Source organism: Diabrotica virgifera, chromosome 3 (genome assembly GCF_917563875.1).
Source record: "Diabrotica virgifera virgifera chromosome 3, PGI_DIABVI_V3a".
Taxonomy (NCBI): Eukaryota; Metazoa; Arthropoda; class Insecta; order Coleoptera; family Chrysomelidae; genus Diabrotica; species Diabrotica virgifera.
Window position 1 is genome coordinate 268,689,924 of NC_065445.1, and position 26,029 is coordinate 268,715,952.

The 26,029-nt window shown below is 33.0% G+C and overlaps 3 protein-coding genes across 5 annotated transcripts in view; 1 reads left to right on the forward strand and 2 right to left on the reverse strand.

Annotated features, from left to right (window-relative positions):
* Window positions 1–9,070, reverse strand: part of LOC114326442 (U1 small nuclear ribonucleoprotein 70 kDa) — a 58,135-nt gene extending 49,065 nt beyond the window's left edge. For 2 of the 3 annotated variants that reach the window (XM_028274850.2, XM_028274841.2), the window contains exon 1: window positions 8,890–9,050. Coding sequence is in view for 1 of the 3 variants with exons in the window: in XM_028274816.2 (XP_028130617.1) it covers window positions 8,890–8,961 (72 nt within the window). In the remaining 2 variants the exon portion in view is untranslated. Of the gene's footprint in view, window positions 1–8,889 lie in introns of all 3 variants that reach the window. The other variant, XM_028274816.2, reaches the window with a different exon arrangement.
* A 106-nt stretch (window positions 9,071–9,176) lies between these two features.
* LOC114326432 (uncharacterized) lies at window positions 9,177–10,971 on the forward strand. Its single transcript, XM_028274804.2, has one exon. The coding sequence runs from the start codon at window positions 9,470–9,472 to the stop codon at window positions 10,808–10,810; it is 1,341 nt and encodes a 446-aa protein (XP_028130605.1). The 5' UTR covers window positions 9,177–9,469; the 3' UTR covers window positions 10,811–10,971.
* A 636-nt stretch (window positions 10,972–11,607) lies between these two features.
* The window catches only part of LOC114326470 (uncharacterized), a 31,716-nt gene continuing 17,294 nt past the window's right edge, over window positions 11,608–26,029 (reverse strand). The window contains exon 4 of the mRNA XM_028274859.2: window positions 11,608–12,004. Coding sequence (XP_028130660.1) covers window positions 11,620–12,004 — 385 coding nt within the window. The 3' untranslated portion in view covers window positions 11,608–11,619. The remainder of the gene's footprint in view (window positions 12,005–26,029) is intronic.

The following is a 26,029-nucleotide window of genomic DNA, read 5'->3' on the forward strand; positions in this document are numbered from 1 at the left end:
TTTAGAGATATGTTTCAAAGAACGAATGAAATTAAGTCTGTACCAAAGATTTTTTTGACAAATAAACATTGTTTTCCCTTAAGTAAATGTTCAAACCAATGGCGAATCGAGCAGGATCCAGCATCGTCAAGAGGGACTAAATTTATATGAAAAATAAATTAATAAATGAATATTTTTATAATATTTATATATAACTTGGTTTGAGAGGGGGCCAATCGCGCCCATCGCCCTCCCCTGGATCCGCCACTGGTTCAAACTGCCAAGAGGCAGATGGGTTCACACTGCCAAGAGCTTGAACATTGAATTTAAGCAAAAAACAATGTTTTTATTTCTTAAATAAACACTTATTTCTGTTTTCTGACAGCAATAAAACTCATTTTGCATTAAATAAATTACATAAAATCTTCTTAATGAGTCAATTAATTTAATTGAATAAAACAATTTTTTTTGTATAAATAATTATGCTAATGTTTTTATAACTAAACTCACCGGCACAAAATTCTGCCACCCAAAATTTTTGATCGAGTTTGACAATTTATAGCTTTATTATTTGTACTCGGATTTTCAAAATTCTTACATCAGTTTGTAGATTTTGCTTAGATGGCATTATACAGGGTGTCTGCGTAACTTGGAACCATATGGGAAACTTTTTTAATATCAATTTTACGAAAAAAAGTCATTCTTTATAAATTGCTCTGCATAGTCTAAAACCTAAGATTCAATAATCAGATATCAAATTTTGTCAACAGTATACGAGGTATATCAAAAAATATGAATTTCGCTCAAGAGCAAACTACCTTTATATTTCAAAATATCAAAAAATTTTATTATGAAAAGTTATTTGTAATTAAAAACCATATTCAAATATGCAATAACAGCCTTCTACTTAAAAAAAAATTTCTGAAATTTTCCTAAATTACTGATTCCGAACATCATTTTTATTTATTAGACATGTAATAACTCTTTTATTAATAATTTTAGGAAAAAAAGTTATTCTTCATAAAAATCTGTGCATGGTCTAAACCTCAAAATGCAACCATCAGTTATCCAAGTTTGTTAATTTTATACGAGGTGCGTCAAATAATATGAATTTAGAAAGAATTTGACATACCTCGTATAAAATTAACAAACTCGGATAACTGATGGTTGCATTTTGAGGTTTAGACCATGCACAGATTTTTATGAAGAATATTTTTTTTTCTAAAATTATTAATAAAAGAGTTATTACATGTCTAATAAATAAAAATGATGTTCGGAATCAGTAATTTAGGAAAATTTCAGAAAATTTTTTTTTTGAGTAGAAGGCTGTTATTGCATATTTGAATATGGTTTTTAATTACAAATAACTTTTCATAATAAAATTTTTTGATATTTTGAAATATAAAGGTAGTTTGCTCTTGAGCGAAATTCATATTTTTTGGCATACCTCGTATACTGTTGACAAAATTTGATATCTGATGATTGCATCTTAGGTTTTAGACTATGCAGAGCACTTTATAAAGAATGACTTTTTTTCGTAAAATTGAGATTAAAAAAGTTTCCCATATGGTTCCAAGTTACGCAGACACCCTGTATGAGGGTGAATGAAAACGTTGTATTTTCTCCTAACTTTAAAAAATTCTGTGGAAAAAGTGGAGGGCTAATTTTGTTACATTACTTCTTTTGTATTATCCTGGAGATATCCCTAAGGTTTTGTTTTTTGAATTATCCAAATATCTCTTTTCTTGTAAGAGCTGTACAATTTTTTGTAAATAAAAACACTGATTGACTCATAAACATAAATATCTTAAAAATATAGGTTGGATTGATAATATTAGAATGGCCCGCATGCAGCCAAAATTTCAATCCTATTGAGAATTTATGGGATGAATTAAAAATAGCTATTCGTCATCATCCTAGGCCTCCAAAAAATTTGGTACAGTATGACCCTGGTAGAGGAAAATTAGGCTATTCCCGCAGTCTTCTAGCAGTCGTTCCTGCGAAGGGTGGATATACCCGCTATTGAATTGTTTTGTTTTGTTAATTTTAGTGTGCTTGATAATTTTAATCAAATAAACCTACAAAGCAGTGTTTCTATTAATTTACAGCTTTTACAAGAAAAGAGATATTAGGACATTTCAAAAAACAAACTCACAAAAGGAGTATGTAACAAAATCAGTCCTCCAATTTTTCCACAGAATTTTTTAAAATTGGGAGAAAATACAATGTTTCCATTCCCCCCGTAAAATGGCATCTAAGCCAAAATTTTTTTTTACCGGAATAATAACAAAAGACATTAAAACATGTACCTAAAAACTGATGCAAAAATCTTGAAAATTGGAGTACAAATAATAAAGTTATAAATTGTCAAACTGAATCAAAAATTTTGGGTGGCGGAATTTTGTGCCAGTGAGTGTATATAGAGAATTGAATAACTTTTCAAATGAGCTAGCACATGACCCCTATTCTCACTTAAAAAAATCATTGATTACGTCATTACAGCTAGATGGATGACGTCACTAGTATAATATATATGCCAACAACTCATAATTTAGAGGTAAAAATCAAACTGTTTCGGTATTTTTCGTTAAAGTTACTGGCTTATGAAATACTGAATTTACTCTAAACATTTGCACCATACTGTATAATATTTTCAGAGCACATTATAAAAATATAGGTAATTTGCACAACAAAACACTATGTATTGGTTTTCCGGGACAACTTGCTCATCTCTTCCTTTTAGATATATTTTGGATTGGCAGTGGTGCAGGTATGTCATCTATATCTACTCCAAGGATATTTGCCGTGAGACATTGAAGTTTCAGGGGTAAAGGGCCTAACCGGGTAAGATGGTGAAAAGTGCCCCCAACTTGATTTAAATTCCATATAGGCCACTTTTTAGCACATGTAGAGGAACTCACTTTCTGAAATTTTTAGCCCCCTAGGTGGTCACGTGACCCCCCTAGAGCCTAATTAGGCTTTTTATGTTTTTATTTTTTATTTCAGCCGCATCAAGAGCTAGCCAAAAACTTTATTTAAAAAAGTTGTAAGTTTCAAAAAGATCTATATGAAAAAATTTTTTTTTTATTTTTTGGCGGGAAATTCGAATTTTTAGAACAATTTTAAACTTTTAAATAACTCTGCAAAAAAATCTAAGACACTCGTTTTTACGAAAATCAATTATAACATGTATTTTTGCACAATCTTTTACTCTGAATTTTTTCAGATTTTTAAAATTGGTGAAACGTACCTTTAAAAATAAAAAACCGCATTTTTTCGGTTTTTTTTTTCGTTTTTTGATACAATTTTATACATATTTTTCAAAAAAGGTAACCACGTCACTAGAATAGGTAAAAAACTGAAAAATAATTGGGGTTTGCTTTATAAAATTTTTTTGTAACGCCATCTATTTTCAAGATACAGGGCGTTAAAGAAAACAAAATTTTACACATTTTTTACGATTTTGCTGAAACTACTGGCAACATTGTAATAAAACTTGGCGGGTTTTAAGAGGTAGTTATTGTGCATGTTTTGACATACAATTAAGGATTTGATATTCATCATTGGCGCGCATAGGGGTAATGGTCTGAACTTTTTAAAGAATAAAGAATAAAGAGTACGCCACTGACATATTTCAAATTAACAATCGTTTTTGAATTCCTCGTTCAATTTGTGACAAAAAATCTATCTTCTTATTTTTTCATACGACGCGCCATTTTTATTCAAAAAATTAAAGATCTTAATCCCTACAACGCATTCGAACTTCTAGTAGTTTCTACATCTACAATCTACATACATAAACTCGTACATCCATTATAAAAATTAATTCGAATACTTTGGAAGCGTTAAGATATTTTATTTTTTGCAACAAAACGGCTCGTCGTATGAAAAAATGGAAAGATAGATTTTTTGTCACAAATGGAACGAGGAACTCAAAAATGATTGTTAATTTGAAATGTCAGTGGCGTACCATCTTTTTTTCTTTAAAAAGCTCAGACCATTTCCCGTATGCTCGCCAATGATAAATATAAAATTCTTAATTGTATGTCAAAAAATGCACAATAACTACCTCTTAAAACCTGCCAAATTTTATTGCAATGTTGCCAGTAGTTTCGGCAAAATCGTAAAAAATGTGTAAAATTTTGTTTTCTTCAACGCCCTGTATCTTGAAAATGGATGGCGTTACAAAAAAATTTTATTAAGCAAACCCCAATTATTTTTCATTTTCTTACCTATTCTAGTGACGGTGTTACTTTTTTTGAAAAATATGTATAAAATTGTATCAAAAAACGAAAAAAAACCAAAAAAATGCGGTTTTTTATTTTTAAAGGTACGTTTCACCAATTTTAAAAATTTGAAAAAATTCAGGGTGAAAGATTGTGCAAAAATACACATTATAATTGATTTTTGTAAAAACGAGTGTCTTAGTTTTTTTTTCACATTTATTTAAAAGTTTAAAATTGTTCTAAAAATTCGAATTTCCCGCCAAAAAATAAAAAAAAAATTTTTTCATATAGATCTTTTTGAAACTTATAACTTCTTTAAATAAAGTTTTTGGCTAGCTCTTGACGCGGCTCAGATAAAAAATAAAAACATAAAAAGCCTAATTAGGCTCTAGGGGGGTCACGTGACCACCTAGGGGGCTAAAAATTTCAGAAAGTGAGTTCCTCTATATCAGCGGTTCTCAATCTGTGGTACATGTACCACTGGTGGTACATATCATTATTTGCGGTGGTACACAAAACACACAAAAAATTAAAATAGTAGTACTTAGCAAGTCTTGATAATAAAATCGAAAAATATAGGTGGTACCAAAAATAATAAAAGAAACTGTAGGTGGTACATGATTCAAAAAGTTTGAGCACCGCTGCTCTATATGTTCTAAAAAGTGACCTATATGGATAACTTCTTTAAATAAAGTTTTTGGCTAGCTCTTGACGCGGCTGAGATAAAAAATAAAAACATAAAAAGCCTAATTAGGCTCTAGGGGGGTCACGTGACCACCTAGGGGGCTAAAAATTTCAGAAAGTGAGTTCCTCTATATGTTCTAAAAAGTGACCTATATGGAATTTAAATTGAGTTGGGGGCACTTTTCACCATCTTACCCGGCTAGGCCCTTTAGGTTGTAAAGTTGACCCTGACCCACTACATAATTATTTCGAATTTGACAAGAGCAACAAAACTGTCACTTAGCCTTTGTATGAAACACTGACTGACCAGAGAGAATAGGCAGACAGACAGCTCCTCCACTATCAAACTTAAATGGGTAGAACATATTAAAACTATTGGTGTAACTACTACTGTTCTAAGCTTGATGTTAACTAAAGATAACAATGTCAGTGAAGAAATTAAAAGAAGAATAGTGCTCGCCAATAAGTGTTACTATGGATTAAGAAGACAAATGGTCTCAAAACTACCTAGAAAGATTAAATTGACTGTCTATAAAACACTAATAAGACCAATGCTAACACATGGTTAAGAAATGTGGTCACTTACACAGAATGACCAAGAACTGCTCAAATGTCTTGAGTGAAAAATCCTAAGAATATATATTTATTTATTTATTCATGAGCAGTAGGGTGGTGCGAAAAAAGTCAAGTTGATAATCCAGTATCGCTATAGTGCGGAAAAGTTGCGATTGGTAATTACAAGAAAAACAAAACAAAAATTATTTAAATCGGACTTTACCTTCCGATCCCGCAACGGGCCTTAAGATTATGAACAAATGAAATTTTACCTTTTTTTCGGAAATTTTTATTTATTCTCCATGTACATTTTATTTATCGCTATAGTAAAATTTATTTACAGTTTGCATGGTTGTGTAATAAAACAACAGTTTTATGCATCTAACGAATTTCTTCCGATCCCGCAAGGTCAATCAAAATCTATAAAAATTTGAAATTGTTGATGATTTTGATACATTAAAAACATTTAGTTATCTCATTTTTCTGTTACATTGTAAAGCTCTTCGCTTGTTTAAATATTGTATAATAATAGTTAAACGACCCAGAACTCACAACAAGAAGGTGGTTGCACTTTTTACTCCACCCACACCCTCAGGGCCGGCGATAACGGGCCAGCAAGGGATGCACTGCAGGGGGCGCCCTTGTTAGGGGGGCGCCAAAATGGGCTTTTTTCTGCTGGTGTGATACAAAATATTAATTTAAAAGAAACTAAAGGGCGCCTATGCTAGTTTTGCAGGCGGGCGCCTGATACCCTAGCGCCGGTACTGCACACCCTTCTCTCCATACAACCAATGAGTGTGTGTTTTTTACATTACTTACATAGTACATTTCTTTTTTTTTTTGTTTGTGTCCAGCTTTTAAACGTCAACTTTGAATTTTGATTTGGTGGTAAAATCTGGCAGCATGGACCTTGATTTAAGTGTTGCCTTGATGAATACATCTCTTGAATGATTGCCACACACATTAGACGATACTTCCGTGACCAACTCTATGTACCGCTAGACAGCTTGCGTATGGCAGGGATGGTTTTGTACATTCCAGTCTGGCGTGTTGCCTGATATAATGTAGGAAGTTATATCTTCATTTGAAACGATTTGAAGAACTGGTGGAGAAGATAGTTTTGCAACATTCTAATATAATATTTCAGTGTAGTCCTGTGCTTCAAAATTTAAAGTAGAAGGGATGAAATTTCTAATAAGTTTGCCCTTGGCTTTAGTCTATCCGGCTTTTAACACTCTCCTTAGCTCTCTAATGTGTTTCCTTTCTCCCTACTACTTAAAATTTTGAAGCACGGGACTAAACTGAAATTATACACTGGAATATAATGTTGCAAAATTATTGCAGACTGTTGCAAAACTATCTTCTCTACCACTTCTTCGAAGTGTCAAATGCAGATATAAGTTCTTGCATTACATCGGGCGACATACCAGACTGTAATGTACAAAACTATCCCTGACACACGCAAGCTGATGAGAGGTGCCTAACGTTGGTCACGGGAGCATTGTCTAATGCAGGGGAGGCCAACCCATCGATCGCTACCCCTAGGTCAGTTGATCGATGGTAAGAAAAAATTATCTACCTACCTACCTATTCCTGTCCTAAATATTACGAAAATTCCTAGTTGGTAGATCGCAGAGAATTAGAAAGGCAGACAGTAGACCTCGAGACTGATTAAGTTGGTCACCCCTGGTCTAATGTATGTGGGCCCCAATCAAGAGATGGATTCATAAGGACAACACTTAAACCAATAAGGTCCATGCTGCCAGATTCTACCACCAAATCACAATACAAAGTTGACATTTAAAAGCTGGATACAAGCATGAAAAAGAAATTGACTATGTAAATAATGTAAAAATCACACTCATTGGTTGGTTGGAGAGAAGGGTGTGTGTGGAGCTAGAAGTGCAACCACCTTTTCTTTGTGAGTTCTGGGTTGTTTAAGTATTGTCATACAATATATAAACAAGCGAAAAACTTCACAATGTAGGAGAAAAATGAGATAACTAAATGTTTTTAATTCATCAAAATCATCGAAAATTTCAAATTTTTATATATTTTGATTGACCTTGCGGGATCGGAAGATATTCGTTAGATGCGTACAACTGTTGTTTTTATTACTCAACCATGCAAACTGTAAATAAATTTTACTATAGCGATAAATAAAACGTACATGGAGGATAAATAAAAATTTCTGAAAAAAAATGTAAAATTTCATTTTTTTCATAATCTTTAGGCCCATTGCGGGATCGGAAGATAAAGTCCGATTTTAATAATTTTTGTTTTGTTTTTCTTGTAATTACCAATCGCAACTTTTCCGCACTATAGCGATACGGGATTATCAACTTGACTTTTTTCGCACCACCCTAATGAGCAGGCCCTATTCAGATATAAATGTTACAGTTTTCTAAATTATCATCATATAACATAACAAAGTGGTTTGAGAAAAATAATTATATGAGTAGTACAGTTACAAAAAAAAAAGAATAAGATAACATATAGGTCAGTACAATTACAAACAAAAGATAACACAAATCAATTCAGAAATGTTCCAAGGTATAACGGTTTTGAGTTATCTAATACATACAGGTCATGTAACAATCACAATACAAAAGCTCCGGCCGAAAGTATTAAAAAGTTAGGGAAGAAATATGTTTTTAAAGGGGGAAACTGATATATTAAAAATTTCGAGGTTATTTAATGAGTTAGCTAATCGAAGAGTTCTAGGAATAAATGTGTTATAAGAATCTATGAAAAGAAACAAAAGGTTTGCACCTGCTTAGTCGAACGACTGCGGACAAATGAGAGATATTTTGGAGAGAAGCTCGGGGCAGTTACACAGCCCTTTGATAATTTTAAATAAAATTATTAAGTCTCTTTGTTTTCTGCGTACCTCAGGAGGAGGTAAGTTCAGTATGCGCTCTAATGCAGAATAGTTGTAGTATACATGCATCTTAGTGGCAGTATATCTCAGAAAATTGTGTTGCCAGAGACAGGGCTGAATGGAGGATTGTTCTGAACAGGGCTTTAGCTCATAAATAGCTGTGGAGCCACTGATGATGATGACTTCTGCTACTTTCTGTAGCAGTTAAGGTTAATATAATTTTCCTAATAATCAATAATAAATAGGAACTTCCACCCATAAGAATCAAACTCAACTTGGTATTTATTATAATTATGTAATGCAATGTTTGATTTTAATTTTTTATGTTTACTGGTTTTGTTTATTTTTTTGAGTATGACATGCAGAAAAACGTTAGTGTTATAAGCTGTATTATCACATATTCAATATATGCATGTGCCTAAACTTCCGAAAACCCAATTAATAGTAAAAATAATTGTATATATAGTCGGCAAACCGATTAAATAATTAATCCAAAATATGTTGATCAATATCTACATGGACAGAAAACGTCCAACTTACTAATAAAAATAATTCTAAACATACCACAGAGGCTTCATCGGCAACATCATCCAGATCATCATCACTACCATTACCATAATTCATGAGTGAATTCATTTTTGATTAATAAAAGCTTAAATTATCTAAATTATGAATTTTTCACACTGCTTTTCTTCCTTCCAACTTCCAATCAGTCGGTCATTTTGTTTTTTTTATGCCATAATGCCATGCCTTTGACGTCACACGTCACCTGTCTTTTCTATTTTCATGTCAAATGTCTATTTTTTCTATGTGGGTATTCAGCCACATGATTTAAATTTATAAATATTCCAATTCCAAATAAATACATATCAAAGATTTGTCCAGTTGATTTTATGTTAGTTTTTCGTTTTTTCCGTATTGTTAATGTTAAAAAAATATAAAGTATTTTTCTCCTTTCGAAACTAATAACCAATTATGACGTAGACTCCTAATTATCGATCAAACAAATCCATATAATTTTAGAATTCATTAGCATGCCTTACATTCGTTGTTTTGGAGATAATGAAGTAAACAAGTTTATTTTGTCATATTTTCCGTTAATTTTGACATATTTCAATAATATATTTCACCATTCTTCACGGAAATGGATGGTGACTACGATTATGAAAAGTACACAGCAATTCGTGAAAGTACAAATGACGAGGAAGATTTACTTGATATAGACCACGTAAATTATTTAGATAATTACCTACAAAATTCTACTATTCCAGGATTCACAACCTTTGGCTTCGACTTTGAACACCAGAACCAGAGTACTTCTAAGATATCAATGGTGGACGAAAACCAAACAACTGAAAACTTCTTAAAAGAGTTTCATTCCTTCTATTCTGAAATGATGGGTAAAGTGAATGGACTTAAAGATACACCAGCACTACAGAATTTAGAATTTACAGAAGAACTAGATGTAGACGAAGAAAAATTATTCAAAAATTTAAAACATACGCCTGAAGTGCAAGAACAACTAAGTAATATTAAGAAGCTTGATGACGGAATCAGCACGATGATAAGCGAATATAAACTAGAAAAAGAGGAAAGATTAAAAACCCAGTTTGAAATGTGTAACGAAATCGCAGCGAGTAATAAACTGGTGGGAAAAGACGACGAACTATTTCTAAATTTATGCCAATTCGAGTTTCTGGATACAGACGATGAGAAGGACAAGATTGCTGGTGTGTGCAATGAGAAAAGACATGTTAAAGAAGTTTGTAAACCTAATGATTTTATTATGAGAAATATCAGATTAGCAAAAGCTGGTATGCTTGGAAATTCATCCTTAACCGATGAAGAAAAGTTTAAACTAGAAGTCTTACTGAAAAATGACGATTTAGATTGTCCTCAGAACAGTAATGAACCCTCTTTCTTCACGACTACCTTAAACAAATTGAAAAACGCATATATGTTTAGTGAAGATGAGGAGAAAAGATTAAAAGATATTAACTTTGAATTAGAAAAATTTACACTGGATGAAAAAAACAACGAAAAAGATATCGACACAAACAAAGAACCTAACTTAATAGATAAAATTGAACAGCTAAATAACTTTTTGTTGAAAGAACGACTACAGTCTTTAGACGCACAGTTATCAACATTACACCAGGAGGAAGAAAAGCGACAGCTAGATTTTAAAGAAAAAGCTTCATATTTGCAGTTGGGAAAAGATGATGAATTTATGCACCTAAAAGCACTACTGACAGATGAAAGTAACAATGAGGATTATAAATTAGAAGGGAGTAAAATAAACAATGAAGAAAAAACTGATGAAGACTTTGAGGAAATGTACAGAAACATTATGAGTGAAACAGGCAATGGAACAGACATTGATAATCCTATGGAGAGCCCCAAAAATAGGGAAATTAGTATAGAAGAGGAAGAAGTTATTGAGGATGCTACAAAATCGACATTTGGTGAGGATGGATCTTTTTGATGGTAAACTTCTAAATTAAAATAATACTCAATAAAATTGGTAATAATGGTTCAATACTAGGCCTGAATGTATTTCAAGTTAATCAAATATTGGGTTTGGGATTTTGTACGTTTGTTTTAGATTCTGTAAAATTATTAACAAATAAACGATTTTTCAACTTTTTTCTTTTATTACTAACATCATTTTGTTTAGAATAGAAAATAAATCAAAACGGGAACTGGTGTATGTTTTCAAAAGACTGATAGTGTGTAAATAAATTGATTGATCATTTTGTTTGCCCTTTTCTCCTCCTTTCAGAAACATCAGAAACACCTTATGATGATCTCTCACTTTGGCATCAATTGGTGCTCACCCTGGTATGGTATATCGGGGTATGACGTAGATATATTAATATTATACGACATAATATGTTATATTATGACAAGTGCCCGAAACAAATGAGAAGCGATAAAAAGCCCTATTACAAACAAGCATTACAGAGTAGTAAATTTGAATTACTCCTCCTAGTTTAAAAACGAGGATGGATTTTTCCCTATCTGTTCCGTTTAGAGGTTGAAATAATAATTATTGTGATAAATTTTTAGAAATCCAGTTCTTAATACATACCACGTCCATTTTATACATAAAATGGAAAAGTATCGTTAAAAATCTAATTATTAATAATTTGCAACTTCACAATATGCATGTATAATATGCTTAACCTCAAATTGTGATCTCCAAAAATGTCAGGTGAAGCCGCTAGGTGTCGCATCAGTCATGCAGAGTAGTAGAAAACCATGGTAAATAAAATACTAAAGTTCCATCTAAAGCTAGTTTTTATTTTCAACCATTTGCAGCTGTAGTGCAAATTTCATTTTTTCTAATTCTAAGCTCTTAGTGTGAAGTTCGTTCAAATGTGAAATTTCTAAATTTTTGAGTTCAAGCTGATGATCTTGCTCCTTTATCTTGTTTTTTATAACTAGAAGTTTGGCCTTAAGTGCATTTATTTCTTCTGTTGAAGAATTGTTTTCATTCGTTAGAGATTCGGTTGTTGTAGATTCACAGTTGTTTCTTCCTCGTGTTATATCCAACATTCTTTTGAGCCAAGCAGCTTCGTCTTCGTGGACTTCTTTGGTGATTTTATTTGCAGGTCCTTCAGCTTCCTGGACATGAGGTCTCTTTAAATTTGGTTGAGGTTCTACGGCGTTTGAATGTCTGTAAAGTAAATAAATAAATATATATAGGTATATACTTTTTAAAATTCAGAAATGAGAAAATATACTCACGGACAAAAATATTGAATATGTATGTGGAATGAAATTTTTGAAGTTATACTCCTTTAGGCACGAGGGTGAATTTTTACATTCCCTGGCGCATGCCCACACCGACAGTATGGTATTAGTCGTTACATCTTTTAAGTTATGTAGCGCAAATAAGGTGTGCGTGAAAAGAATATATTATTAGTGTTTTTAGTAAATATATTTATTATAATTTTTATGTCTGTGGATTTGTCTTCCTCCTTATAAGTATTATTGAAAATGTTTATTTTCAATTAATGTATCTGTCACCGTGATTGTAATTATGTCCGAGAAATGATCGACTGAATACAAAAGCGGTGGTACCTGATCGGTAGAGCATTCGCCTAGGGATTGAGAGGTCCCCTGTTCGAATCCTGACAAAGTTTTTTTTTCTAAAATTAGTTTAACATTTAAATCATCATCAATGGTGCTACAGCCCTATGAAAGAGCCTCGACCTTCCCAAGTCTATTACGCCAGTCAGTCCTATCCATTGCCAACCGTTGCCAGTTTGCTGCGCCTATTTTTCTCCCATCCTCATCTACACCATCTTTCCATCTAAGTTTTGGCCTACCCCTATTTCTACTTCCCACAGGTTGTGACATAAGGATTCTTCTAGGAGGGTTGTTATGCTGTGATCTTGCTAAATGTCCTGCATATCTTAGTCGTCCTATTCTTATAAGAGATACTACGTCTTTTCCACCAAATATATGTTTATATCTGTGGTATACCTCGTAGTTGTACCTCCTCCTCCAAATACCATTTTCACAGATGCCACCGAATATGCCTCTCAGGATCCTTCGTTCAAATATAAGCAGAAGGTTTTCATCTGCCTTGGAGATGGTCCATGTCTCCGATCCATATGTCAACACTGGTTGTATAAGGGTTTTGTATATGGTTATTAACATTTAAATACAATACAAAAAAAACTGTTTAAAGTAGATAGGTATATTGATTTCGTTGAAATCATAATATGATACATTTAACATTTAAATACAATACAAAAAACTGTTTAAAGTAGATAGGTATATTGATTTCGTTGAAATCATAATATGAAGTTAGATTATATTATAATAGAAGTATAACTTCTTACAGTCCGTCTAATTTACTTACCGATGCACGTCATTATCTACGTTAGAGATCTAAGTTGACATTGTTGCCCAATTACAAAAAATTCTTGAATTCATTTTAAATAAAATACATCACATAATTTTTGCGGAAGTGGATTATACAGCAAAACAAATTAATATTCAATGTAAATAAATAAAAACTTTAGAAATAGAAAACAAGAATTAAGTTATAATCTTACGTTAAAGTAGATAATAAAAACAGTAAATGTAATGAAACAAATACTTTTAGTAAAGAATATAAACAAATATGAAGTGTCATCACCGCAACTGTCAAATAAATGTTACCAATTTATGCCAAAATATCACCTTCGTTCGATTATAGTTACAGTGTATTCCGAACAAATGTGCTTCATAAAAACGCTTTATAATCCATTTATACAAATTAAATGAAACATATTATTGTGTATTTCTTTAAGTTAACATTAAGATAATATACCCTATTCCACGAACATACGCCTGTTTTGGATTACTTCGACAACGAATGTTTTACTATGCAAAATAAGAAGAACGAAAGTAAATTGCAAATTACATTGTTGTTTATTGGAATAATTATTAGCGCCATTTACTTTCGTACTTCTTATGTTGCACAGTAAAATATTCGTTGTCGAAGTAATCCAAAACAGGAGTATGTGCGTGGAATGGCCCATATGTCTAGTGGCTGTAATACCAGTGTACTCGGCAAACTGATTCTAAAAAAGAACACACCTACCGCCTAAATATTTCGTGTTGGTATCATATGACGTCACGGGCTATGACGCGGATGACGTGCAACGGTAAGTAAATTAGATGGAGTATACGTGCGTACAAAGTACACACACATTCTTTTTTGTGCTGTTATCCTTGGCCTCCCTGTTTCATAGGAATATGATTTCTTTTCCGAATGCGCCGTTTTATTTAAAGTATCATATAAATGCTATAATCGGATATAAATCTGATCTGGGCTATATGCTGGCCAGTATAATTTTTAAATTGAATCTCATCAAGGTAAGTATTCACTATGCTAACGGCAAGAAGACGTGAATTAACACCAATATGTCATATTCAATGGCAAAACATGATCTTCTTAAATGTTTTCAATGTACATATCGGTTGGCATTCGCTTAACCACGTCCACGTGTTCGGTATGTCCTTTCAAAGCAATACCGCCCCGTAGCATTATGCCGCCACCACCAAAACTAACGCTCTGTATAAGGTTATAACTGACATACTGTTCGCCAACTCTTCTGTAGACGAAGTTTTGCCAATTTTGCTTCCATATGGTGTACGGTATGCCATATGTAACCTCATACAGAGTGTTAATTTTGGTGGTGGCGGCATAGTGCTATGGAGTGGTATTTCTTGGAAAGAAGAGACCGAACTTGTGGAGGTGATTGGGGGAATGACAGCTGATATGTACATTAAAAACATTTTATAAGATCATGTTTCGCCATTTGCCAGCAATACTGGATAATAAATTCGTGTTAATGCACCATGATGCAGGTATTCATGTCAGTAGACTAGTGCAGGGCCGTCTCAACCCGGGGGTGCAAGGCACCCGGGCGACAAGTCCAAGGGGCGCAACCGAACACTTGTTAGGCTAAAACTTGCGCTTCTTTTCCTTAAAAAAACTACAAATACCAAATATAATATAAGTGCACTTTCGGTATTTTCTACAAAGGCTATTAATGCTTAAAAAAAGTTAAAGCTTAAAGTGCAAAAAATGGTGTAGGTATGATGTCTGTATACCCAGTAGAGGCAGAGTTGTACCTAATGAAAAGTAGGTTCTTATTCGTTAAATTCCAAATCAAATATTGCAACGTGACATAACAAAAAATGAAACACTTTTCGGGGAAATCTCATTACAGCTTTTTTAAACATAAAAAAGCTTTATTTTTGTTTTTTATTTTTTTATTGTAAGCAAGTTACGCTCAAAATAAAGTTTGTCTCTCTTTTTGGTAAAAAAAAATCGTAAAAATTATCTCCTAATTAGCATCCCAAATAAAATTAATCGTTACCGCTTAGTTACATTACTTAGATATATGTAATGTTGATATTACTTAGATATTACTTAGATATCTGTAAAAAAATTAAAAAATTTGGTTTTATTTAAAGTGATTTTTCTTATTTTGCAAAAAAATGCCTTTTTCAAAATTATTTGAGATCCCAAAAATCTCCGAGTAAAAAAATGTAGGTTTTGCTTATTTAAATATTTTGCATTTTTTTGTTTTTCTGTAGGACAAAAAAAAATATAGATGCTCAAAATTTACATACACTCGTGATTAGTTTACTACTATATTTATACTATATATTTATACTATATTGTTGTTAGGTTCGTTTATATGAATCCGTCAACAAAGCTTGCCGAAGTTAGAGAGCATTTTCTAGGTTTCTTTACCGGTTACTGTTATTACCGGACAATGATTAGCAAATTATTTGTTAGAATTTTGGAAATTAATGAATTATGATTTAGATGATTTACGAGGCCAAGGACATTAGTCCTGTCGCCAGGGGGGGTACAACGGCCTCCTTTATTCAGATGGACTTACCCAAGTTTTTTTTATGTATTTTGACCCGTAGAACACGAATTTTTTGGGTAACAGTTGATCCGGATGTCGATAAGATTGTTATAAACAAAGAAGTTGAGGAATTACATAACAGCGATTTCTCGCAAAACAAAACATGTTTTTGTATTTTTTGGGCCATTCTAACCAAAAAGTGTTCCTACAAATTTTTTCGTAGGATGCATAGTTTTCGAGATAAACGCGGTGGAACTTTCAAAAAATCGAAAAATTGCAATTTTTGTACCCGAATAACTTTTGATTAAAAAATAAAATAGAAATTCTGCTTACCACATTTGAAAGTTCAAGTCAAAGTATATCGGTTTTAGTTATTTGCATTGCTAAAAATTTATTATTTTATTGTTAAACAAAAGTATAAACACCTAGTGCTGGAGTGATGTTTTCAATGATTTCTCGTTTAAAATCGAACGAGTAGATAGAGTAGGTACAAGTGCAAGCGAGGCTATTTCTACGTAGCATGCATGTAAACGCATGTATTAGGTACGGGAAACACTATGTGTTTATAGCTTTTTTTAGCAATAAACACATAAATTTTTAGCAATGTATATATTAGAAGCCGATAGAATTTGACTTGAACTTTCAAATGCGGTAAGCAGAATTGCTATTTTATTTTTTAATCAAAAGTTATTCGGGTTCAAAAATTACAATTTTTCGATTTTTTGAAAGTTCAACCGCGTTTATCTCGAAAACTATGCATCCCACGAAAAAACTTGTAGAAACATTTTTTGGTTAGAATGGCCCAAAAAATACAAAAACAGGTTTTGTTTTGCGAGAAATCGCTGTTATGTAATTCCTCAACTTCTTTGTTTTTAACAATCTTATCTACATCCGGATCAACTGTTACCCAAAAAATTCGTGTTCTACGGGCCAAAATACATAATAAAAACTTGGGTAAGTCCATCTGAATACAGGAGGCCGTTGTACCCCCCCTGGCGACAGGACTACATGATAATGGGGCAAATATGAGAGGAAAAAGATTGGTCTTCGAAAAAAAAATCATTTTAGACATAAATCCTCGTGCGTTTTATGTTCATTGTGCAGCTTACAGCAGTAATTTAGTGCTAAATGATGCTGCTAAATTCTAATTGGAAATAACAATTTTTTTAATTGTTCAAGAAATTTATGCTTTTTTAGGATCAATATTACAGTGGAATGTCATAATGAATGAGATACCCACAATTACATTAAAACCACTTTCAAATACGCGATGGGAGAGTAGAATTGATTCTTTAAAAATATTTTGTTTTAATATGGGGAAAATTTACGATGCATGCACAAGTACGACAATGGCACAAGAAACATCGCAAGCAAATTGATGACAAAATTAAACAACTTAAAGTTTATCTGCTATGTCATGTCATGGAACAATATTTTCAGCAAAACTTTGCAAACGAGCGATATTATTATTTCGGAAGCTGTTAAGATGCTTGATCAAGTTAGTAAATATTTAGCCAATGACCACACTGACATTGCGTTTGAGCAAATATTAATTGGCTTAGTATCAATGGCTAAAGAACTATATTGCTAAACTAAATTTTCTGTACTGTTCGTCCTCGTCCCCGAAAAAGACATTTCAATTAAGTACTGAAGTTGTAGACGAGCCTCTTTTAGACCCAAAACAATATTTTAAAGTTAAGTTCTATTAATATTTATTGGACATTGCCATTGCAAAATTAAGAGAAAGATTTGAAATCTTACTAAGGAAGTAAATCCTCACTTGTAGGTAAATGGTATATAAATTTATTAAAATTACTAGTGAACTACACTACATTTATAAATTCTTGAAACATCGACTTATTGTCGACATTGTTGTAGCCGAAATGGCTTGATTATTGTAATATTAAGGTCTTTTGACCTAACTATGTAGCTAGTTCCAAATACTTTGGATCTAAAGTTTTCTACCTGATGATGGACTGATTGGTCCGAAAACGTTTGTGTGATTTTTGTACCGTAGATGTACCCACTTCAATCCAATTTGGATCATTTTAGATAAAAATTTTAATAAATCTATATACCATTTACCTACAAGTGAGGTTTTACTTCCTTAGTAAGTTTTTCATTATGGTATTGGGACCGTGCAAGTTCGGCAAAGCGACCTCTATTTCTACGCTCTGTACTTTTATTCGCACTTTTAATTATATTGGCCAATTATATTAGTCCTGGTTGCTGGATAATTGTCAAGGCCATAGTCAAAAAAAATAATAAGAAAAAATAAGATGCAGGTTATGTTATGCAAACGTAAACAATTGTATGTAGTAAATAAAATTAGTTATTAAAATGCAGTACTGCAAGCAAAATACAATTAATTTTTTACCTTTATATAATAATTGCATATCATATCAATATTGTGGAGCAATATATAATTTTTCTGCTTCAATGACAGAAAGTATGAAATATACGTCAATTTGACAATTTCAATTGACAATATGAATTATTTAAGATAGTTGCAATATTTCTCCGCGACTCGCGCACGGTCGTTTCTCGTTTCCCTTCCAAGTACTTGCACACCGCGAATACAGCCAATGAGAGGAATCTTTTCCTTTATATTTTAAAGATTTGAAATGTCGAGGAAACACAATTATATTTGTTCTTTCTTGGAAAATATATTGAGTTGGAGAAGCTCCGAAGAAAACTTTAAAAAAAATATTGTTTAAATTTACAAAAAAAAACTAGCGAATTAAGAAAGCAAAGATAATTTGTTTTAATTTTAGCGTTCCTACAGACTATACCTAAAATATTCTGACAAAAGGAGGCGCAAAGATAAGTCTTGCATCCCGGCGCCATGGATGCTTAAGACGGCCGTCGACTAGTGAATACTTCCCTTGATGAGATTCAATTTAAAAATTATATTGGCTACTATATAGCCCATATTAAATTTAAATCCGATTATACAAATTTTATATATATATATATATATATATATATATATATATATATATATATATATATATATATATATATATATATGAGCAATATTTCTACTTTTCGGTGAATTTTGTGGGGAGGGTCCTCGGATTTTCTTCAAATTTTAGTATGTTATTGGACCTATTTAAAAAACGTTATCCTGAGACTTACAGACCCCTAGGGGCCTTAGAGCCCTAGATAGGGCCCGTCAAAGACCCAAAAAAGGTCGTTTTTGCCGTATATTTGACAGGCTGTATATCGGCTCCCATTTAACCGATTTTGACTTACCAAACGTCATTGTCTTTGTAATTTTAAGTAGTTTTTTCAGTGACAATTTCAAGGCTTTAGTCAATAACCCTGATTTTTGGGACCATTTTAAGTAACGCTAAAAATTTCAAAAAATTACTATTTTCAAAAATTTGTCAAAAATCTAATTTTAATCCGATTTTCATTTTCTGGACGACAGTTTAAAGGTATTAAAAAGGGCTTTAAAATGATATTTTGTGAGTTAAAATCCGTTTAGTAGAAGTGGAGATAAAACAGATTGAAAATAGACATTTTTGTAAAAATGGGGTTTTTACGGATTTTCAAAGTGCTGACACGTTTTGGGGTATATATTAAATTGTACAAAAATTTTTTTACATGCAGTTTTTTTATATAAATAATAACGTTTCATTGGAGATTTTCTTGGCCCGAGCCTCTATCTACCTTATATAACCCTCTGAAAATGAGTATTTTGTTACTCAAATGAGACAACTTAACAAACAACTTACGGCTTATTTCTCATCATTCTCTTTGCCTTATCCCTATGCGGGGTCGGCTTCCCTAATTGCATTTCTCCACACAATTCTGTCTTGGGTCATATCAATGTTAATCCCCTTTACCAACATGTCCTGCCTTATCGCCTCCCCCAAGGTCTTCTTTGGTCTTCCTCTCCTACTCCTTCCAGGAATCTGCACTTCAGCTATTCTTCGTATTGGGTGATTAACGTCTCGACGTTGAACATGACCGAACCATCTTAACCTATGCTCTCTCATTTTGGCATCAATTGGTGCCACACCTAGACTTCCCCTAATATACTCATTTCTAATTTTATCCTTCTTTGTCACTCCACTCATCCATCTAAGCATTCTCATTTCCGCCACATGCATTCGTTGTTCCTCTTTCTTTTTCACTGCCCAACATTCAGTTCCGTACATCATAGCCGGTCTTATGGCTGTTTTATAGAATTTTCCCTTCAGCTTCATTGGAATTTTTCTGTCACACAACACACCACTCGCTTCTTTCCACTTCATCCATCCAGCCCTAATTCTACTGCATGCATCTCCATCTATTTCTCCATTACTCTGTAATACCGATCCTAGGTACTTAAAACTATTGCTTTTCACAATCATTTCCCCATCCAAAGATACCATTTTATTTGTAGTAGCTCCATCTTTAAATGAACATTCCAAATACTCTGTTTTTGTCCTACTAAGTTTTAAACCTTTTTCCTCCAGAGCTTGTCTCCACTGTTCCAGTTTTTGTTCTAAGTCTCTTTCACTATTTCCTACTAACACGACATCATCAGCATACATTAAGCACCATGGAATGTTACCCTGTAGTTTCGCTGTTATCTGGTCCAAAACTAATGAGAATAAATACGGACTAAGCACAGAGCCTTGGTGCAATCCTACTTTCACATGAAATTTATCAGTCTCTCCCACACCTGTCCTAACACTAGTCGTTACTCCCTCATACATATCCCTCACAATCTTTACATATTCACCAGGGACTCCTTTCTTATTGAGTGCCCACCACAGAATCTCTCGAGGAACTCTATCATATGCTTTCTCAAGATCAATGAATACCATATGAGCGTTTGTTTCTTTACTCCTGTATTTTTCCATCAACTGCCTTATAATGAAAATTGCATCTGTTGTTGATCTACCCTGCATAAAGCCAAATTGATTCTCGGATATTTCGGTCTCTTCACGTATCCGTCTGTCAATTACTCTTTCCCATATTTTCATGGTGTGGCTAAGCAGTTTTATAGCCCTGTAGTTTGTACATTGTTGTATATCTCCCTTGTTTTTGTAAACAGGTACCAGTATACTGCTTCTCCATTCGTCTGGCATTTGTCCGACTTCCATAATTCTATTAAATAGACCTGCTAGCCACCTTGTTCCTGTCTCTCCCAATGCTCTCCATACTTCCCCAGGAATATCATCTGGTCCTACCGCTTTTCCTTTCTTTATTTTTTGAAGTGCTTGAGCCACTTCCTCGTTGGTTATTTTGGTGACCATTGCTGCTACTGTCTCTGTTGACTCTACAGGCTGTCTGTCAAATTCTTCATTTAATAAGCTGTCAAAGTACTTTCTCCATCTCTTTTTGACTTCCCTTTCGTGAACTAGTATTTTATTATTTTCATCTCGGATACATCTAATCTGATTAAAATCTTTTGCTTTCCTTGCTCTCTGTTTGGCTATTTTATATATCTTCGTTTCGCCTTCCCTGGTATCAAGTTGATCATATAGGTTTGAATACGCTTCTGCTTTGGCTTTTGCTACTGCTACTTTCGCTTCCTTTTTCGCCACCATATAGTTTTGAAGATCTGTGTCGGATCTGGTTTCTTGCCACTTTTTATATACGGCTTATTTCTATCAATCAGATAGCCTGAAGACTTTATCTATCACAGATTATAAAAGTAGAGATTAAAACCTTTTATTTAAGGGGTCATACAAACTTCTAGGTAGCCTAGAAGTGCAGTTATGATATTTCAAAGTCTTAACTAAAATCAAAGTATCAATTCTGTGAACGCTACTTTTATAGACTAAGAGCCGCTATAGATGAAATTTGATAATTATTTTAAGCACGATAAAAGCCTAAAACTTAAATAGTAGAACCTAAAAGAAAAGCTATGAACACTCTGCCGTTCACTTTTTAGAGGCACACACCTCGACAGTGGCGCATCAAACATTCTACTTATGGAGGGGATAAATAAATTAAAAGGTACCCTCCCTCACTCCCAGAATTATTTTTTTTATTTTTTAAAGTTATACGTGATTCAAAAATAAGACTCAGTGTAATTTCAACCCGCCTCCCCTGTTTTCCTACCCCCACCATCAAAAAGTTCATTTCTCGTTTTTTATTTTTTTTAGGTGGGATGTAATCAATTTTAAAATTTCAAAAAATTCACACGCATACTTGTGGCTTTTACAAAACATGCCTATTTTTTATAGACACGTAGGTTGAGTGACGTAACCTAAAAAAAATTATTTTTTTATTTTTATAAACTTTTAAACGAAAAACTTTTTTTTGGGGATGGCTGTTGGACTATTTTGTTTTAATCTTGTGTATTTTATCAAATGCTATATTTCTAATTTATTTCAGAAGTTTCCGTAAGGTTCTCCATCTTCAAAAATCCAAAAAATTGTTTTTCGAGGGGGTTTTTGGGGGTTTCAACGTATTTATCCAATTTTTAAATATTCTACAGGACACAGTTACTTCAATTAACATATAACCTATAAAAAAACATTAATTTAATCTATTTTGAAGTCTATAAAATAGGGAAAATCACCAAAAATCCCCTAAAAAACAGTTTTTTGGATTTTTTGGTGGTGGGGGAAGGGGGATGGGGGTGGTGTGTTAAAATTACACTGAGTTTTATTTCTTAATAACGTAGAACTTTAAAAAATTAACAAAATTGAATTCTGGGTGTAAGGAAGGGTACCTTTTAATTTATTTATCCCGTTCATAAGTGGAAAGTTTGATGCGCCACTGTCGAGGTATGTGCTTCTAAAAAGTGACGGTATAGTGTTCATACGTTTTCTTTTAGGTTTTATTGTTTAAGTTATGGCCTCTTATCGTGCCTAAAATAGTTAACAAATTTCACCCATAGCGGCACTTAGTAGCGTTCACAGAATTGATACTTTAATTTTAGTTAGGACTTTGAAATATCATAACTGTACTTCTAGGCTACCTAGAAGTTTGTGTGAGCCCTCAAATAAAAGATTGTGATCTCTACTTTTCTAATCCGTAATAGTTAAAGTCTTCAGGCTCTCTGATTGATATAAATAGGCCGTAAGTTGTTTGTTAAGTCACCTCATTTGAGTAACAAAATACTCATTTTTAGAGGGTTATATAAGGTAGATAGAGGCCCGGGCCAAGAAAATCTCCAATACGAAGTTATTATTTATATAAAAAGTTACGTCTAAAAAAATTTTGGTACAATTTAATATATACCCCAAAACGTGTCAGCACTTTGAAAATCCATAAAAACGCGATTTTTACAAAAATGTCCATTTTCAATCTGTTGTATATCCGCTTCTACCGAACGGATTTTAACTCTTGAAATATTGTTTTAAAGACCTTTTTATTACGTTTAAACCGCCGACCAGAAAAAGAAAATCGGATTAAAATTAGATTTTTAACAAATTTTTGAAAATAGCAATTTTTTGAAATTTTTAGCGTTACTTAAAATGGTCCCAAAAATCAGGGTTATTGACTAAAGCCTTGAAATTGTCACTGAAAAAACTACTTAAAATTACAAAGACAATGACGTTTGGTAAGTCAAAATCGGTTAAATGGGAGCCGATATACAGCCTGTCAAATATACGGCAAAAACGACCTTTTTTGGGTCTTTGACGGGCCCTATCTAGGGCTCTAAGGCCCCCAGGGGGCTGTAACTCTCAGGATGACGTTTTCTCAATAAGTCCAATAACATACTAAAATTTGAATAAAATCCGAGGACCCTCCCCACAAAATTCACCGAAAAGTAGAAATATTGCTCATATATATATATATATATATATATATATATATATATATATATATATATATATATATATATATATATGAATTAAAACGCCATAATACATGGCATTGGAGCACAAATTCGTCAAAACTTCCGTGATTTAACTGGTACCAATAGACTGATATATCGATATTTCAAGGTCTCCCTCTCATCAGTCAGTCGAGCTGGTACTACAAATTAAATCACGGAAGTTTCTCTGAACGTCTCCAAAAATTTCGCCACTCTAGTGTCAGCTTACAGAGGCGCCATCTCTTTTGATGGCAGGGAACGAAGACGATTTAATAATACCGTCTCCTATCCTCTGAGCTATCGGAATGTGCAAAAAGAATAAAGCTTCTAGCAAAGCTTGCTATTGCTTTTATGAATTAAAACGCCATAATACATGGCATTGGAGCACAAATTCGTCAAAACTGCACATTCTGCACATTCCGATAGCTCAGAGGATAGGAGACGGTATTATTAAATCGTCTTCGTTCCCTGCCATCAAAAGAGATGGCGCCTCTGTAAGCTGCCACTAGAGTGGCGAAATTTTTGGAGACGTTCAGAGAAACTTCCGTGATTTAATTTGTAGTACCAGCTCGACTGACTGATGAGAGGGAGACCTTAAAATATCGATATATCAGTCTATTGGTACCAGTTAAATCACGGAAGTTTTGACGAATTTGTGCTCCAATGCCATGTATTATGGCGTTTTAATTCATAAAAGCAATAGCAAGCTTTGCTAGAAGCTTTATTCTTTTTGCATATATATATATATATATATATATATATATATATATATATATATATATATATATATATATATATATATATATATATATATATATTCGGTTTTATAACGTCTTACGACGTTGTCCGACTCCCAAACGCCACTGTATTCTGTCCTGAGTTAGGTCTTCATTTAGATTTCGAGCGCTAATCGCTTTCCTAACTCCCAGATTCCAGCTCTGTGGTGGTCGTCCTCGTTTTTTCTTCTCTGGGGGTTGCCACATCATAGTTTTTTTAGGCAATCTTTCGTCCCCCATTCGGCTCACATGCCCATACCATATGAGCTGTTTTCTTTCAATATCCTCAACTATAGTGCCCTCTACACCCATTTGTTGTTTTATTACTTCATTCCTTATTCTTTCGGCTCTTGACATTCTCATCGATCTTCTGATGGCATCCATTTCCGTGGCTTCGACCTACCATTTATATGATACAATAGAGCATCGCATTCGGGAAAGAAATCCTATTTTTATGACACTTGGGGCAGCACAAAAATTTTTAGATCACACGTTAATTTCAAAATATGCAATATTTTTGTCCAAGAGTGTAGTTACATAATAAAAAAAAAGAGATTAGAGAGATTAGCTAGAGAGATTAGAAATAAAGGAAAAGGTAAATGTCATAATAAAAGGATTGCCAATTAACAGAGACGATACAAACTTTAAGAAATAATGCAAAAATGCATGAAAAAAGAAATGGGATGAAATGAAGATAAGGCAATAAAGCTTAGATCTTAGACAAGGAGACCCCTTAGCACAGTTGCTATTCAACTTGGCCTTAGAACATGCAATAAGTAAAATATCATCTAAACTGACAGGAGGATTTGCGAATCGGGGATCAAAACTATTGTTAGACTTTGATGATGATCTAGATGCAGTCGCTCACTCTACAAGAGCCGTGACAGAGGTGTTTTCAGAAATCAATGAAGAAACCGGTAGTCTGGGCTTTCGAATAAATGAAGAGAAGACGAAATACATGATCGTAACCAAAAATCCAAGACCAAAAGTTAGGCAGAACATAACTATTAATGAGCACAACTTTGAAGTAGTAAAAGAGTTTAAATATCTGGGGGTGTTAATCAAAAATGACAACCACATAGAAAAAGAGGTCTCAGCAAGGATAGCTGCGGTAAATAGAGCATTATACTCCCTATCATCATTATTAAGATCTAAGCTGCTAAAATAGTTATTTTTCTACGGCCGTGATAAAACAGCCACTTTCCTGCACATTTTCCTTTCCGAACTAGTTTGGGAAAATAAATTTTGTGCGAAAATACAATACGGCTAAAAATTGTAATATGGCTTTATAATATATTATAATAAATAAATGCAATAATCTAATTATAAGATATTATTTACTATAGTCTGTTTTTAAACCAAGAGGAGTAATTCAAATTTACCGCGCCGTAATGCTTGTTTGTAATTGGTCCAAACTCAGGCAAATTTACTCCACCATTATGAAATTTTGACACTAATGACATTTATAAAATTTTGACACTATTGGCATTTCATATGTTAATTAAGTTATATCAGTGATTTTTTGTATTCTCTGCGTTATTCCTTTAATTTTTAGATTTTTAGTCTATTTTTATATAAAAAAACAGATGTTTTTAGAACTCGTTAGCGACGTATTATTAGTATAGTTCGTCCGCTATAACTTTTCCCATGCGTCACGATTCATTTTCAAACAAATTAAGTCAAAACATAAAGTGTAACGTACGCCGATGTGTGTATTAGTATATAGTATACAGTATACAAAATGTATATACACATCGACGTTCGTTTCACTC

Coding starts and splice junctions, on each gene's coding strand:
- LOC114326432 (XM_028274804.2), top strand. CDS start 9,470: ATGGATGGTGACTACGATTATGAAAAGTACACAGCAATTCGTGAAAGT.